At 42.9% G+C, this 16,583-nt stretch overlaps 1 protein-coding gene across 2 annotated transcripts in view; it reads right to left on the bottom strand.

Moving 5' to 3' along the window:
* The window catches only part of ROBO4 (roundabout guidance receptor 4), a 66,371-nt gene that overhangs the window by 2,794 nt on the left and 46,994 nt on the right, over positions 1-16,583 (bottom strand). For both annotated transcript variants that reach the window (XM_075280071.1, XM_075280072.1), the window contains 2 exons: positions 7,716-8,122; positions 1,414-1,610 (listed from right to left, as the gene is read on the bottom strand). In XM_075280071.1, the coding sequence (XP_075136172.1) occupies positions 1,414-1,610; positions 7,716-8,122 (604 nt within the window). The remainder of the gene's footprint in view (positions 1-1,413; positions 1,611-7,715; positions 8,123-16,583) is intronic.

Genomic DNA, 16,583 nt, shown 5'->3' with positions numbered 1-16,583 from the left:
AGAGACCTGGAGCTAATGCCCACTATGAGAATCCACTCTGATTGCAGGCGTTGCTAAGTCTAACCCCCCCCATAAGTATTATACCCTCCGAAAAAGTACCTATATCATTGCAGGCCACGCTTACCTCTTCGGAGCAATGACAATGCCCTCAATCCTCCAAATAGATAATTAGCATATTTACAAAAACGTGATATATCAGCAACAGAGGCAACAATTCACATGTGGAAAGCCCTGTTTGAGTCAGGTGACCATAACCTATATATCTGCAGGGCTGATTTGATATGCTGGACTATGGTGACAGACTCCCTATAAGGTAATATTCACACATCAGTGATTTGCAACAGTGACTGTGTAACAAAACCATGTGCAGGTGGAAACCCGGAATAAGTACAGTTTTTTTTTAATTTTACATTACCGCCGTGTAGTCTCCCTCGGTTTTGGGTCACAACCACTGGTGGAAAACACTGACCAATACACTGACATGTGAATAAGGCCTAAGACATGTTTGAACATCCATTAATCCAGGACCTTTACCATTTCAGGTTTAGTTATTGTATATATTACTGTATATTATTATTAGTATTGCCCTATTATTTTTATAGGTGATTACAGAGAAGAGAGGAGATACAACCAAGTCTATGTGGCCCACAGAATAATCTGAGCTCTTTGTAACAGACCCCTAGTTATTCATTCTGTGAGGCGACCCATCCTTATGACCCTGTACGTGTGTTAGCAGTGCAGTGCAGGTGCATGAGACCCCAGAGGAGAAACAAAGTGCTGCATATTGATCCTGCGCTTGCGATGGACACAGCAGAAAAGTCCCTGATTATTGTAGCTTCTCCGGGGTTGGGTGTTATATGATGTGTAGATGGCGGCCGGGGAGAAGATTCTTCACTACAAGGTCAGATGTGGACGACGTGATGGAAATGAGATTTGGCAGCGAGCGAGCCAAGTAATTATATAGAAGGGATCTGGTGCTGCGGACATATTAACAGTGGGATACAAAGGGGGAAACAGGAGGGACGGCCTATAGAAACCAGACTGACACTCTCATATTCCTAATAGCCTCTGCATTAGTTTTAACATCCATTTTGGTTTTTTTTTTAAGAGTGGGAGTTACAGTTTATGAGCTACCCCATATCTAGATCTCAGACAACTTTGTTCCCTATAGCTAGAGCTCAGGCAACTGTGCCTCCTATAGTTTCACCTTAAACAACTGCGTCTCTACTGCTTCAACCCACACCACTAGGTTCCCTATAGCTAGACCACAGATCACTATATCCCCAATAGCTGCACTCCAGAACACAGTGGCTGCACCCCAGGGCACTGGACACCCTATAGCTATGCACCAGACCACCCCTCTCATTTTCTGTTACCTCCAATACAGAAATGCGCAAGTAGATATTTGCTCACCTTCTTACTGAAAGAATACTGTGATTTTGCCTGGCTCCTGTGCCGGTATTTTGCCTCCAATTCGTCCATCCAGTCAATGTTCCAGTCAAGAACTGGCAATGGATTCACTTTGGGTTTTCTACTGTTCAGGTCGTCACCATCACCCTGGTTCTGGGCAGCCAGTAATCCATCCAGAGGGGATGCAGATGGCGAATAGTCTGTATTAGACACAGGGCAATAATAATATTATACAATGAATAAATACGTCACTGCTATCCTACTCCCTCCACACAACCCAAGATCAGCACATTCCTGAAATCCTCTGTACTGCTGGAGGATCACAGATATTCCTTATTCTTATTATTAAATACATATTTTCTTTTAGCACAGAATATATTCTGATCAGGTCTTTCTGCAGTACTTTTATCTGCCTCTGTGACTGAAATTGGGAAGGTGCCCTTTAAGAATAATGGGCAACTGCAATTGGATGAGGCACCAGAATATAAATGCATTGGCAGCAGTTATAATATTAAAGTAATCTGCAGTCAGGGATGAGATTGGCGCAGTAAGTGTTGGCTAGAGAGCAGCTCAGACTAGAGGGGGGAGGGGGGGTACAGACGTTATCAGCTGTAGAACACTTAGCAAATGTTTGTCCCAAGTCCAGGAGCCAAATATACAGAATGAACTTACCTTGTTACATAGGATACTTCAACCCCTCCATAATCTGAGCCCCCCTCTCCCTACAGCTCATTACAGGCCAGATGTATGATAGAAAGGAGCATTCAGATTGGGAAATTCTAACTGTCCATAGGGGGCCGTAGTAGTGTGGTTTTATTCTTGTACAAAGGGAGCAATATTATCATATTACTATTCTTGTACCAAATGCACCCGATGTATAAATAGGTTGTAGAATCACTTCTGGCAGCACTAACATGAAGTAATGGTTTTCTGTATGACATCATCAGTCTCACATTTTTCTGGAGGAATTTGAGGCGGTCTTTTTCCTGTTGTATGTCCCAGTTTCAGCCAAACTTTAGCTGTTGGATAGATGTTCTTACATTTGACTCTGTTCACGTTTACACCAAGATTTATGGTTCATGGCATTTATGTGATATTTATGAACAGTGTGCGCCAGAGAGTAAAAATGAATATGACTGGCTCGACGTGTTTGAAAAATGTGCCCAAGAATGGCTGCGGTTTGAAAGTGTCTAATAAAAAAGAACTAATAAGATTTTCTTGTGCAAAGTAGACCACATTAAACATGGTGTAAACTTAGTTGAAGATTCAATTGAGAAAGAACTGAGACAAATTTTACATTTCTTTGAGCGATGGAAACATAATTTAGATTTTTTTTTTTTTGGTGCATCAGAATGAGCCAGAATTTTGGTGTATTTGAAAATGAGCCCGATTTATAAATATGTCTAAGGCCTGGTTCACATCTGCGTTTGGTATTCTGTTCTGGGAGTCTGCTTGGGGACCCCCAAACGGAATACTGAACGCCTTGGCAAGCGGTGAGTTTATGAAAGCACACAGACCCCATAGACTATAATGGAGTCCTTGTGTTTTCCACACGGTGTCCGCACGAGTCATGCGGAGAGGAAAGTAGTTCATGAAGTAGTTTTCTCTCCACATGACTCGTGCAAACACACGGACCTCATTATAGTCTATGGAATATATCATGCAGTTGGTATGAGATATTTGAGCCAATATGGTGTGTTTGGTTTTTACCCTTGTCAGGGAATCTTTCATGTCCTCTGACATTGGCGGTATTACATACCACTGAAAAGCTGACAGCGTCATTGCTGGGCTGTGATGAACACTCCTTCTGACAGTTCTCTTCCATAGCCTTGTATTATGGGAGTCGGGCTTTCTTCACAGCTCATTGATGACTTTAGGCTGTAAGGCCTTTCCTTCCAGCAATGGAGGGACAAGCTGACCATACTGTATATATTAGGTGTATATCAGTATTTAGCAGGACCAATCAATCATGTAATGTTTATGAGAGTGGCCTAACATCTGCCTATGGGAGAGACAAGGATTGGGCATACTGGATTTCAATATCCTCAATCCTTTGGTTCTGGGGGTGATGAGCTGCAAGCAAAAGTGTATGCAACAGCTTTCTGTGCTCTTCCCATTCAGAACACGAGCCCAGCATATACATGTATGGGGATGTCAGGAGATATAGCTATATGTACATTGGCAGTCTTAAAGTAGTAGTAGGAGGTGGTATTAAGCAAAACCTCTCCATGGAAAGTAAGGGCATCCGCTTAAAAGGAGGACATAAACAGTTGATAACATTCCTGCATCAGTCATATCTCCTGTGTCTGCAGGGCCCACATTTCATTGGATCCTGAACTATCTTGTTGCTATGAATGCTCTGACTAGATCGCTGAGGCCCATTTCTCGTGGTTGGATACTAATCTTCTATAACCTTGGCTGTCATTGAATTGCACTTCGCTTTGTGTGGTGTGACAAACAGATGTTCCAGAAAAGCCGCTTAATATAATCAGATTTTATCTGATAATTCAGGATTTCTCTCCAAACATAAGTAAGTTGTTTGTAAAAACGTGAAATTAACTCTCCAGCTGCCAGGAGACGTTTGTAAATCCAAGTGACTAACAACCATCAGAGTAAAGATGATTTGTCCTGCGGAATAAGGATTTACTGCATTGGAGCTTCGCTTTATGGCTGACATCAGTTTGTCAGCTCTGCCCCATAAAGCCTATGTGTAACCATAGCCTGTGCTAGTGATGCCATGTGGCTCCTGAAAATGCAGCTTTCCATGCAAGAATTTATGGCACTCGCTCTAGAATCCACCACTATGGTTTAAAGTAATTGCCTGCAACATGTGGCATAACATGAAGCTCCTGGACCCCAGTGCATCATCTGCATAAGGGCCCCTACCTACATTGTGCCATTAAGAATAGTGTTATAGAGAAAGAGATTTTCTTTTAATGCAGATTGTGAGCTCCATATAAGTCTAACAACGTAAAAATTTTTTCCTTAACAGTATGTCTTTGGAGCATGGGAGGAATCCATGCAAACAGGGGGAGAACATACAAACTCCTTGCAGATGTTGTCCTTGGCAGGATTTGAACTCAGGACTTTAGCGCTGCAAGTCTGCAATGCTAACCACTGAGCCACCATGTCGCCCCCTAGAACTGTGTTATATTTATGTTATATATTATGTCAACTGTGTTATATTTCATATGGTAGGGTGACCTTTGGAGTCCCCCCAGAGTTCAGGGCCCAGTAACAATTGCAGCTACTGCAACCCCTATAACCAGTTCGCTTTAACCATAGGGCTAACGGTGCAGCCATACCATGCCCTATGGAAGCAGAGGCCTCATACAGTCCCACATTTCAAGTGCTGTCCCAGTGTTCAAGGCGGCAGGCAGAGATTTCAATACAACAATGGAGCATGGAGCTATCATCTCTGTGCTCCATTATTCAGCCTTCAGCTTGTGATGTGTGTGGCAGGGCAAGCACAATGAGTGCCAAACTCCAGACATCATTACAGCCATAGCTTGCAGGTCTGTAATGTAAGTGAGTAGTTTTGTTTTTCTTTTCTGCGGAACATTGGTGGTTGAGGGGGCATGGAGCCTTAAGTTGAGGGGGTTTATTGGGGGGACCCACTTACAATAACTTTGAACAGGACCACCTAATCTAGTAAAACGGCCCTGCGTATAGCTACACCCCTGCATACCTTGATAGCATGTGGCTGCTGGAGAGCAACAGGTTTGCAGCCCTGCTTTAAAGGATAATAGCTAGATAAAAATAAAGTGTTGTCCAAAGCAACCAATGAAAGTCTGGTCAAAACTGATACTTACACAGGCAGAGCAGTGAAAAAAGGGGAGTGGGTAAAGCAACTAGATGAAGATGTAAATGTCATAAAGGGTCTGCAAAATGTTGGGCAGCAACCCAATGAGACATTGTAAAGGGCACAATTAGTGTTGATTGAGGAGGACTCCAAGATAGCAGCTGAAATTTTAACATAAGAGGGCATTTCAGGGAGTTGTGTTACTCAGTATTTAGTGGGCAAAATGCTCAATAAAGATCTAGTGCCCCCATATTGTACCATCTCTAGTCTCCGTTTATTTGCATGTGCCAGATGTTAACAATAGAGAATCTTTAGAAAAATATCAGTCGTACTTTCCATGTTGTTACATTGTCTTCAGGCAGAAAGCCTATCAGAGGTCACCTGCAGACCCCAGCCTTACCCGCACTCCACAATCTTAGCTCAGCCTGATGCCGCAACCATGACTAGTAATGATGATTGAGAAATATTGTGAGGCAATGGATGAACGCGCTGGTGTAAATACTCTATATGGGAACAGATGGCTGCAGGATCTCAATCCATGACCTTATTTAGCCCCGTCAGGAAAATACGTGCCTGGATTGGGCTCAGCTCACATGGTGTTCATGCATTCTCTACCTAAGGGACCGTACACAGGTCACCTCCCATGAAAGTGTCAAATCTCCCCGATGTCCAAAGAGGTTTATTAGAGTAAATTTATAGTTTTGTGCACAGACTATAAAGCCATTCCCTCTCCGCAATAAAACTGATGTGGAAAGAAAACAGAATTTGCGTCCATTGACAAGATGTATCTGATGAGTAATTAGTGGGGGTATTGAGCCCGGGGGAGGGGGAGGGGTCTACAACCCTCTCACTAGTCAGGTTGCTGAAACCTCTGAGCTGTCAATTATCAGCTGATATGTTGTACATAGGACAGTTGCCACAGAAACCAGTATCTAAAAATCACTAATAAGGGCAATTTGTCAGTAATGTAACTAAATAGCAGGATGATAATAGGTAATTAATGGAAAGATAACACCAACAATATGCATTGTACTCAGTGCAGACAATGGGAGCCGACAAATATATATATATATATATATATATATATATATATATATATATATATATATATATGTGAGTGTATATAGAGAGAGGGGAGGGAATAAGTAAAAATATACAAAGGTAATATCTAAAAACTCATTCTCATCCAACAGAATCCTACATTGAAAGATGAAGCGATTTACGTATACGGCAGTTCCCTTCGATATATCTATTATCAGAATCAGCTTTCTTTATGAATTGGGCACTCCAATAACTAAGTAGGATAGATGCAAGAAAATCAATATCCTCTTCACAGCCCAGGGAATTCTTCAGGAAAATAAAGACGACTTAAGCATGGGTTGGAGCATTTGGGGGGGAGGTTGTTTGGGATGTGGCACGGCGTGACTCAAGCTTTGCCCTTGTACAACAAAATCTCAGTGAATCTTTTGGAGCCTCACCCCCACATTGCTTACTTTTACTCAGGGTATTCTCTGTCTCCATAATAAAATGTATGCCCCTGTATATATTAAAGAGGTTACCACCTTTCTAATACTGATGGCTTTAAGATAGGTCATAAGCTGCAAATGCGATGTGAACTGTTGCAGTATCCAAACCCACAGCTACTTGTTCAGCGAGTGAGCAGCACAGCCTACAGCATGTTAACATTACTGTTAGCTGCAATGTCCCAGAAAGGCTGATCTGCAGGGGTCCTGGCTGTCAAATGTAATATTGATACCCTATCCTAAGGATAGGCCATAAATATTGGAAAGGTCGATAAGCCCAGAAATTGAATGCGTATGCTTTTTTTCTCTTTTTTAAATTTCACTCAGCCGCCACACAGTTTGCTCCAATTACTTGGCAACCCTGTTGAGATTCCCCCAAATTTCTACACACTTATCACAGAGCGGGACCTCCTCACACAGTACAGCGTCCACTTTACTGACCTCACATGGTAGACTGCTCCTTTACTGGTCCCCAGGGCTGCTTTAATCATAGGGTCAACAGTGCAATTGCACCAGGCCCTTGTTCCCAAACAATCAATGTTGTTAGTTTTAGCCCCTAATATACTATTTAGACTCTGTACTGTCAGGAGGGCGGTGTCAGGCAGGAGTAGACAAGGGGTGGGAGTCTGAGCTCTGACATTGGCTGTCTCTGATTGGATCTCTGAATCACACCCCCTGCCTGACACCACCTTTCTGACATTACAGAGAGACATGACAACAGACATTAAATAACGATAGTGTAAACCTATCTTACACACAGAGAATGTAAAAGATACATCTCACTCCAACAGTTATTATATTCCCCCCATGACAAGCTTAAAGAAGGCCAAAGCACAGAGCAGAAGCGTTGCCAAACACACATGGTATGCAACTTCTGTCACAATTCTTGCCTGCAATTCTGTACATACAATTGCTTACTATATGTGTGTAGGTTCAGAGTCTACTATAGCATCACAAGCAGTAATACACTCACAACTCACCAGTGGAGATCCGATCTATTCCTACAGGCTCAGAATGGTTTATGCCAAGGCAAAAGCTATCCACTGCCACAGCCAAGGCTTTAGCAAAACTGGCATCCATAAGGAAGGAGCCATCTGAAGAGCTGACCATGCTACAACGGGCACTGGTGTAGTTATCCTCTGATACCGATCCCCAACCATTGATCAGAGAACCCGCCATGGAGCTCTCATATTCACTGATGCTCGAGGTCGGTGTCTCACAGTACTTTCTATAGGACTTTAATGAGCTGAGCTCTCCCAGGTCCAGGTCATCATCTTCATCGGCTGCATCTCCTTCTGCCAGTTCTGATGGGCTGCAGATGTAGCCATATGTGTTGGATGAAGTGGAGAATGGCCGTGGGAGGGTAGAATCACTCTCAGAAGGATGTCTATGGGCACAAAAATACCACATATAAATGTTATATAGCGACAATGCAAGCAATAAGTACCAGTAGAAATAAAACAAGTCTGTAAGCACTGAGAGGCAGTGTCTTATATTGCATACAATTTCCTGTGACCAGTTATGTATCTACATGTATATCAACCAGCTAGCTAGAGAAGCAGTGCCTAACCAACCTGAGCCTATGGTATAAGGAGGCAACAAATCTCTTGACTCTCATTGGGAGGGTTTCATACCCACCCCCTATTATTTGGGGTACCCTAACTAAACCTTAAAATTCCTATTTCCAACATGTGCACTTCTCAATATAGGACTGTCTGGTCACCCCAACATGTTTCTGTAGCGGTGTTTGTCATCTGCTCTGTTCTAATTCCTGTGACAGGTGGTGCACCCTCACCGATGTATTATAGGAACACACTATATAGGTACAGTAACAGCATCTGACTTGTGACAAGGACAAATAAAAAAGCTATTTTTTAAGGTATTTTTTAAGCGCAATGGAGGAACTTGACGATTAGAAGAATTCTTAAAGTTAGTTTTGCAGAAATCTGCATAGGCGCAATTTGAACCAAATTTACCAAATATATTAATTATATTTCATAAATTAGTTACATCTATAAGTCTGTCCTGAAATATTACTCTACTTTTTACACTACCCACTGACTGGAGTTAGTTTGCATCACTTTTTATGAAAAGTTGCAGTTGATGGCGCAACATTGTGTGGCTGCCTCGATACAGAGCTCCAAGCTGAGACCAACCTTTATCTCTCCTTTTCACTCTCTTTGTCTGTATCTTCGAGAATCCTCTAACCAAGCAAACTAGCACTATGAATTCGCAACTATAAATCAAATGGAAGACCCTGTGGAGTATTTTTTTTCCTTTTGTTTCTATTGTTAAAGGGGTTGTCCCATCACAAGGATCCTATCTATACTGCTTGTCAATGTGGATGTAAGACTTTTCCTAAATACACTGCTTCAGCAAAACTGCTTTGTTTGTCCACTATCTTACTTTATTCAATTCATTGTTGACACAGCCCTTGACTTATCTGCTCAAAAGTCAAGTGATGTGGCTGTGTGCTCTCAGGGAGGAGGGGCTAAGTGCACGGGAGCGAGCCTGTGTTTCTAGCTATTCCTGTGTCTGCACCATGTGACCTAGCTTCCTGCTCTCAGATAGGGGAGAGGAGCTGCTTTCATTTCTGAACTCGTCTTCTGTTCTCCCAGTTATGAGGCTAGCTAATTCAATTATGTTCATTATGGCAGAAACAGGCAGTCTCTGTATGTAACACAGAATGGAGTTGCTCCTGCCTGTACTTCATACTCCAATATTGTGCATATAGTGTTGTTTAAGGACCTTTGATGACATCACAGGCACTTCAGCCGCCCCATAGGATCACACTATGTAGTGGGTGGGGCTACACACTAATTTGGGGCGGAGCTAAACGGCAGGTTGCATGTGAAACCCGGCCCACCAAATGATGCAAGAAACCAAGAAGAAAGAAGATTTTACAGCAGTGAAGACTGGTGAGTATGCGACGTGGGAATACCTCTTTAAAGCATGGACAAGACTCAAGACCTGATTCAGCTGGAGTTTCCTGTGTGCACATGTGCCTGTTACCATCCCTCCACGAGCTAAGGACAGCATGTTTCACCATGCGGCAGAGAAAGCATGGAGAGTAATCTGCATGGAAGTGTGGACTTCTTTCAAGGAGATGATTTTTGACGTCTATTGCTGATGTGTGAAGATGCCTACAGCTGACTGGTATTTCTTTCTTTTACTGTGGACACGTGGGACTCTGTTACAGCCTGGAAACTTACCATCACCCACCTACCCCAGGAGTTTATGGAAGCTGGCAAGAGAGCAGCACCCTGTCTACCTGGATGGCTTCAGACTTCTTTGGGCAGTAGAACACAGTGGTAAGAAGAAAGAAGGAGGGCTTGTGATGAAGGATATTTGGGGCATTTTTTTGTGGTTAATAGACAATAGTGCTGATGCAAGATACCGAACTATCAGCTGTGAGCATGAGATCTCACCACCTACCAAAGGAACTGCCACATGTTATCATGATAGCTGCATATGTCCCCCACCTCTGCAAAAAAAGTTTCTACCTGTTATATCTACATGCTGTGACCCCTCCTCATGTCCTCCAACAACGGTCGGGCTGTATTATCAACATCACTTCACACAGAGAACTAAATGATCCTGCAAGGTGTCTTTGTTTCTTTCTTTTTAGTTGCTATGATTCCTAGGATTTCTCTATCTGCCATGTGCTTGTATGTGTTTCTCTCTTATTATATATGTACCATCCATGAAACTGTATCACTGAAATTTCCCCATTGTGGGACTATTAAAGGATTATCTTCTTCTTATCTTATCTTAAATCTAGAGTACAGACAGGTAGACAGGCTAGACATTGGTATGAGTGGTGGAGAAATCAATTAATTTACACCAGATTTAGTTTTAGAAGTGATTTTGCGTCATGAAATGTGTCTTTTTTTATTAGGCGCAATTGTCAAATATGAATAATCTCTCAATACCATGTGAGAAATCGCAAATATTACTAGACAGGTGCAAATCTGTCACAAAATGATGTAAAAGAATGATGAATATGTCTAATAGTTATTACGAATGAAATTAGGAACAAATGATATTTTATTTTTACGTAAATTTGATGAGTACCCCCAATATGTCATTATAATCCATGTATGTCACCTTCAATGATGCACAGAACAGCGAGAGTTAATCTACAGTGATGACATTGGCATGGCGATTCTACATGATAAAACTGGCCGCAATCTCAGGCATCAATCAATATCTCATCGTCTAATTAATCTCTCCCTCCCAGATACACAGATATATGTGGACACGGCTGACAGGATGTCTGATCATTTAGAGACGTGATCAGAAAAATTATTCCATTAACCATTTGTCAGCTATTAATGATCTGCTGTAAATCGGAAGAAATTCAGTGAGACATTGCCTGTGGTAATAACACTCTACAATACTACGTAAGGATAGTACCCACTTATACAACCCTACACTTTCACAGATGTGGACGCTGGATGCCTTTTTATTAGCTATGTGTTATATCCCTATACAGATTCCTCAGTTGTTGCCCAGGATATGTAGTTGTCCCTAATACTGGAGGAGACATTGTACTTCCTTTAGTTATTGATAAATATGAAAGATTCTAATTTATACAAAAACTAAAGTGAGTACATCACCTCGCCCAAGCATCTTCAGCAGAGCACATTACACTGACAAACAACACACCAACATTATATGTGTCACTTTTATATATTTGGAGAAAAACAACTCTTGTGTAAAAAAAAGAGGCATCTGTTGCACTGGTGGCAGTTATCACTGTAATGTGCCCTGTAATGCGGTGGTGGCAGTTATCACTGTAATGTGCCCTGTAATACGGTGGTGGCAGTTATCACTGTAATGTGCCCTGTAATGCGGTGGTGGCAGTTATCACTGTAATGTGCCCTGTAATGCGGTGGTGGCAGTTATCACTGTAATGTGCCCTGTAATGCGGTGGTGGCAGTTATCACTGTAATGTGCCCTGTAATGCGGTGGTGGCAGTTATCACTGTAATGTGCTCTGTAATGCAGTGGTGGCAGTTATCACTGTAATGTGCCCTGTAATGCGGTGGTAGCAGTTATCACTGTAATGTGCTCTGTAATGCGGTGGTGGCAGTTACTACTGTAATGTGCTCTGTAATACGGTGGTGGCAGTTATCACTGTAATGTGCCCTGTAATGCGGTGGTGGCAGTTATCACTGTAATGTGCCCTGTAATGCGGTGGTGGCAGTTATCACTGTAATGTGCTCTGTAATGCAGTGGTGGCAGTTATCACTGTAATGTGCCCTGTAATGCGGTGGTAGCAGTTATCACTGTAATGTGCTCTGTAATGCGGTGGTGGCAGTTACTACTGTAATGTGCTCTGTAATTGCGGTGGTGGCAGTTATCACTGTAATGTGCCCTGTAATGCGGTGGTGGCAGTTATCACTGTAATGTGCTCTGTAATGCGGAGGTGGCAGTTATCATTCTAATGTGCTCTGTAATGCGGTGGTGGAAGTTATCACTGTAATGTGCTCTGTAATGCAGTGGTGGCAGTTATCACTGTAATGTGCCCTGTAATGCGGTGGTGGCAGTTATCACTGTAATGTGCTCTATAATGCGGTGGTGGCAGTTATCACTGTAATGTGCCCTGTAATGCGGTGGTGGCAGTTACTACTGTAATGTGCACTGTAATGCGGTGGTGGCAGTTATCACTGTAATGAGCTTGGTAATGTGGTGGTGGCAGTTATCACAGTAATATGCCCTGTAATGCAGTGGCGGCAGTTACTACTATAATGTGCTCTGTAATGTGGTGGCGGCAGTTACTACTGTAATGTGCACTGTTATGCGGTGGTGGCAGTTACTACTGTAATGTGCACTGTAATACGGTGGTGGCAGTTATCACTGTAATGTGCTCTGTAACCCAGTGGTGGCAGTTATCACTGTAATGTGCTCTATAATGCGGTGGTGGCAGTTATCACTGTAATGTGCTCTATAATCCGGTGGTGGCAGTTATCACTATAATGTGCTCTGTATTGCGGTGGTGGCAGTTACTACTGTAATGTGCACTGTAATGCGGTGGTGGCAGTTATCACTGTAATGAGCTTGGTAATGTGGTGGTGGCAGTTATCACTGTAATATGCCCTGTAATGCAGCGGCGGCAGTTACTACTATAATGTGCTCTGTAATGCGGTGGCGGCAGTTATCACTGTAATGTGCTCTGTAACCCAGTGGTGGCAGTTATCACTGTAATGTGCTCTGTAATGCGGTGGTGGCAGTTATCACTGTAATGTGCTCTGTAATGCGGTGGTGGCAGTTATCACTGTAATATGCCCTGTAATGCAGCGGCGGCAGTTACTACTGTAATGTGCTCTGTAACCCAGTGGTGGCAGTTATCACTGTAATGTGCTCTGTAATGCGGTGGTGGCAGTTATCACTGTAATGTGCTCTGTAATGCGGTGGTGGCAGTTATCACTGTAATATGCCCTGTAATGCAGCGGCGGCAGTTACTACTGTAATGTGCTCTGTAACCCAGTGGTGGCAGTTATCACTGTAATGTGCTCTGTAATGCGGTGGTGGCAGTTATCACTGTAATGTGCTCTGTAATGCGGTGGTGGCAGTTATTGTAATATGCTCTGTAGAGATGAGTGAGTAGTACTCGATCGAGTAGGTATTTGATCGAATATTACGGTATTTAAAATATTTGTACTCTGTCGAATACCACGCGGTAAACGCAGTAAAAATTTGATTCCCCTCCCACCTTCCCTGGCGCTTATTTACACCAATAACTATGCAGGGGAGGTGGGACAGGAACTAGGACAACGTAGGTATTGAAAAAAAAAAACGTATACAGTCATTGGCTGGCTAAATCAGGTGACCTTCACTTTATAAGAATAGTGGGTGTCAGATTCGGTTCAGATGCAACTGTGAAGTAGAGAGGGATAGACATTCTGCCAGGGTTAGCTAGCGATTAGAATTATTTAGGCAGGAATCTTACTCCAACAGCTCTTATAAGAGCTAAACTTAGATCTATCACTGCTTGAAGATTGTATATACACCATCTGTATATATATACACCATCTGTACATACAATCTTTTTGCAACTAATTTTCCCAAAAGCTAACAAGGGTTAGGGCTCCAATTCCGTAACACCTTTTCCCCCAATCTACCTTTCCCATATCCTGTCCTGTACCTGTTGTAAGCTAGGTGTATCCTTGCTATACAGTACGCTTGTATACATCTAACATACAGAGGGTTTTGGGCTCTATATACCTTGCCCATCTCCAGTTATATATGTGTTTTAAGCACAGTATATACTTCTAGCATACAGAGGTATTTGGGCTCTATATACCTTGCCCATCTCTAGTTATATGCATATTTTAAGCTCAGTATATACTTCTAACATACAGATGTATTTGGGCACTATATACCTTGCCCATCTCCAGTTATATACGTGTTTTAAGCTCAGTATATACTTCTAACATACAGAGTTATCTGGGTGCTATATACCTTGCCCATCTCCTGTTACATAGTACAAATGTGTAAGGCTAGCGCAAAGGGACGAGGATGGGGGCGTGGAAATGCAGCAGGGGGCCAAGGCCACGGTCAAGCTACTGCGGATCCAATGCCTATTGGTGAGGGGCAGCCAGCATTGCGCTCATCCACAATCCCTGGCTTGATGGCAATGTTAAGCAGGGTGCAGGGTACAACACTGACGAGGCCCGAGCACCAGGAACAGGTGTTACAATGGCTAGTGGATAATGCTTCAAGCTGCATTTTCACCAGCCAGTCAGCCACTACCTCCAGTCGTGTTCCTACACAAGAGTCTTCCCCTCCTTCCTTCCAACATGCCCAATCTTCCCAGCAGAGTCATCCCAACCTTGCCCCCTCCCAGGAGCTGTTTTTGGGCCTAAATCTCTGCTGGTACAAGGCTCAACTCACCTCAAGGGCCTCAATCTCTGATGGTACAAGCCTCAACTCACCTTAAGGGCCTAAAACTTTGCTGCAACAAGGCTCACCTCACCTCAAGGGCCTGAAGCTAAGTTTGGGAGGGCTCACCCCAAGGGCCTGAAAAGTAATTTTTGTATGCCTCAACTTAAGGGCCTCTAACTTAATTTGGAAGGGCTCACCTCAAGGGCCACAAAAGTAATTTTTGGAGGTCTCACCACATCACACACACATACACAATGACAGTTAAGGGTGGGTGCTGTTTGATTTCCCCCTTGCCTATGCCATCTGTGGTTGTCATGGGCAATGCGATTTAAAGGTGTGAATGCTAATTTTTCTTTAGCCTAAAATTTGTCTTTCTGTCCATACTAATGTAGAGGAAAGAGGGTTTCCTAGTATTTTTCCACTTTCCATAGAGGTTATATTGAGTTCGGAGTGTCTAGTTGATAGGCTGTGATGGTGGCGTAATACTGGGACTTGGGCATGTTAGATGCCCCCAGGCACGCTTCCCCTGCTGTCCCAGTTGCATTCCAGAGGTGCTGGCATCATTTCCTGAGGTGTCATTGTGGACTTGGTGACTCCAATTGGTCGAATTTTGATTTCCCTGAACGAGCATTTTTTTTCCCATAGACTATAATGGGATTCGATATTTGATCGAATAGTTGAATACTGAGGTCTACTCCAATCGAATTTCGAATTTTCGAATATTTCACTACTCAGTCATCTCTAGTGCTCTGTTATGCGGTGGTGGCAGTTAAATAATCTTGGGGGAGGTTATAGACCCTCTTTAAACTGGTGTCCACAAAACTACTCAAAAACTCATAAGAAATTTCCATTTTCCTGCACAAATAGTGCTTTTCATGCGACCTCATGTTCAGATTCAGCTGAGATTGACAAGATCTCATTTACTATACATTGTTACACTACAGGACATCATTATAACTTTAGCCACCAGATAGTGCTGCAATGAACATGACTTAGTTGAAAGATGCTGAAGTACCCCAAGTACTTTCTGGACACGCTGCAGATTTATGAAGACTGGCATTACAGCTCCTGAAAGTTCTCATTACAAAGAGTCCAACATAATGCAGTGTAAATAGCAAATGTAATACTGATCACATTCAAAGGCTTAGCTATAGAAGATGTAATCGCTACCAGGCCCTTAGCCTAAGGGGCCCTAGTACTCCAGCATTATAGATAACACATGGGAAGTGGGGGTCCCATTACATATTTTGCATTGCGGCTTTGGAGCTTTAAGTTATGCCTCTGATCGTACTACTGATATTTCCCAGTCTTGCGCGCACATTTAACAGCATATACAACTCTAGAAATTCATTGACGTTCATGGGCAATTGCATAAACTAATGGATTACAGTATAACTTGGCAAACAATTCAGGGATGATCCGCTCTACAATCTGCCCAGTCTGCAATACAGGAATCGTTTTGAGATCAATACAATTCCAGTAAATTTTGCAGTGAGACATTAGTTCAGCTATTGATTGACTACAGAAAGTCACCTAAAGCGGAGGACGGACAGAAATATGCCGAGCCAGCGCAGCTATAGCTAATTGTGAGGAGTAATCCTTTCTGGCAATGACCTGGAAAGTTTCAGCCATAATGTGCGGCACGATGAATTAACTCTTGGCTCCTCAGGGAAGACATTTCTCCTGCTCTGTGATCTATGAGCCCCGTTTTATGGTACTGAAAAGTATTGGCACTAGATAGGGCACAAAATCCCCAAGTGAACCATAACGCAAGGTCTAGTAAGTGAACTGTGAATGAAGACTGTAAGGACATGCTGAGAGTACTAGTACTAGTTTTTACAGCTGGGGGAACCGCAATCACTGTCCTTTTAGACATGACACCGAAATATCATGGTCATGTTACAGACTAAGAGAAATGATGGATGAGAGTGTTGGGCTGCTGTCAGTGTCTGTCAGTAG

Source organism: Leptodactylus fuscus, chromosome 6, assembly GCF_031893055.1.
Source record: "Leptodactylus fuscus isolate aLepFus1 chromosome 6, aLepFus1.hap2, whole genome shotgun sequence".
Lineage (NCBI taxonomy): Eukaryota > Metazoa > Chordata > Amphibia > Anura > Leptodactylidae > Leptodactylus > Leptodactylus fuscus.
This window is presented reverse-complemented; position numbering and strand designations above follow the sequence as displayed.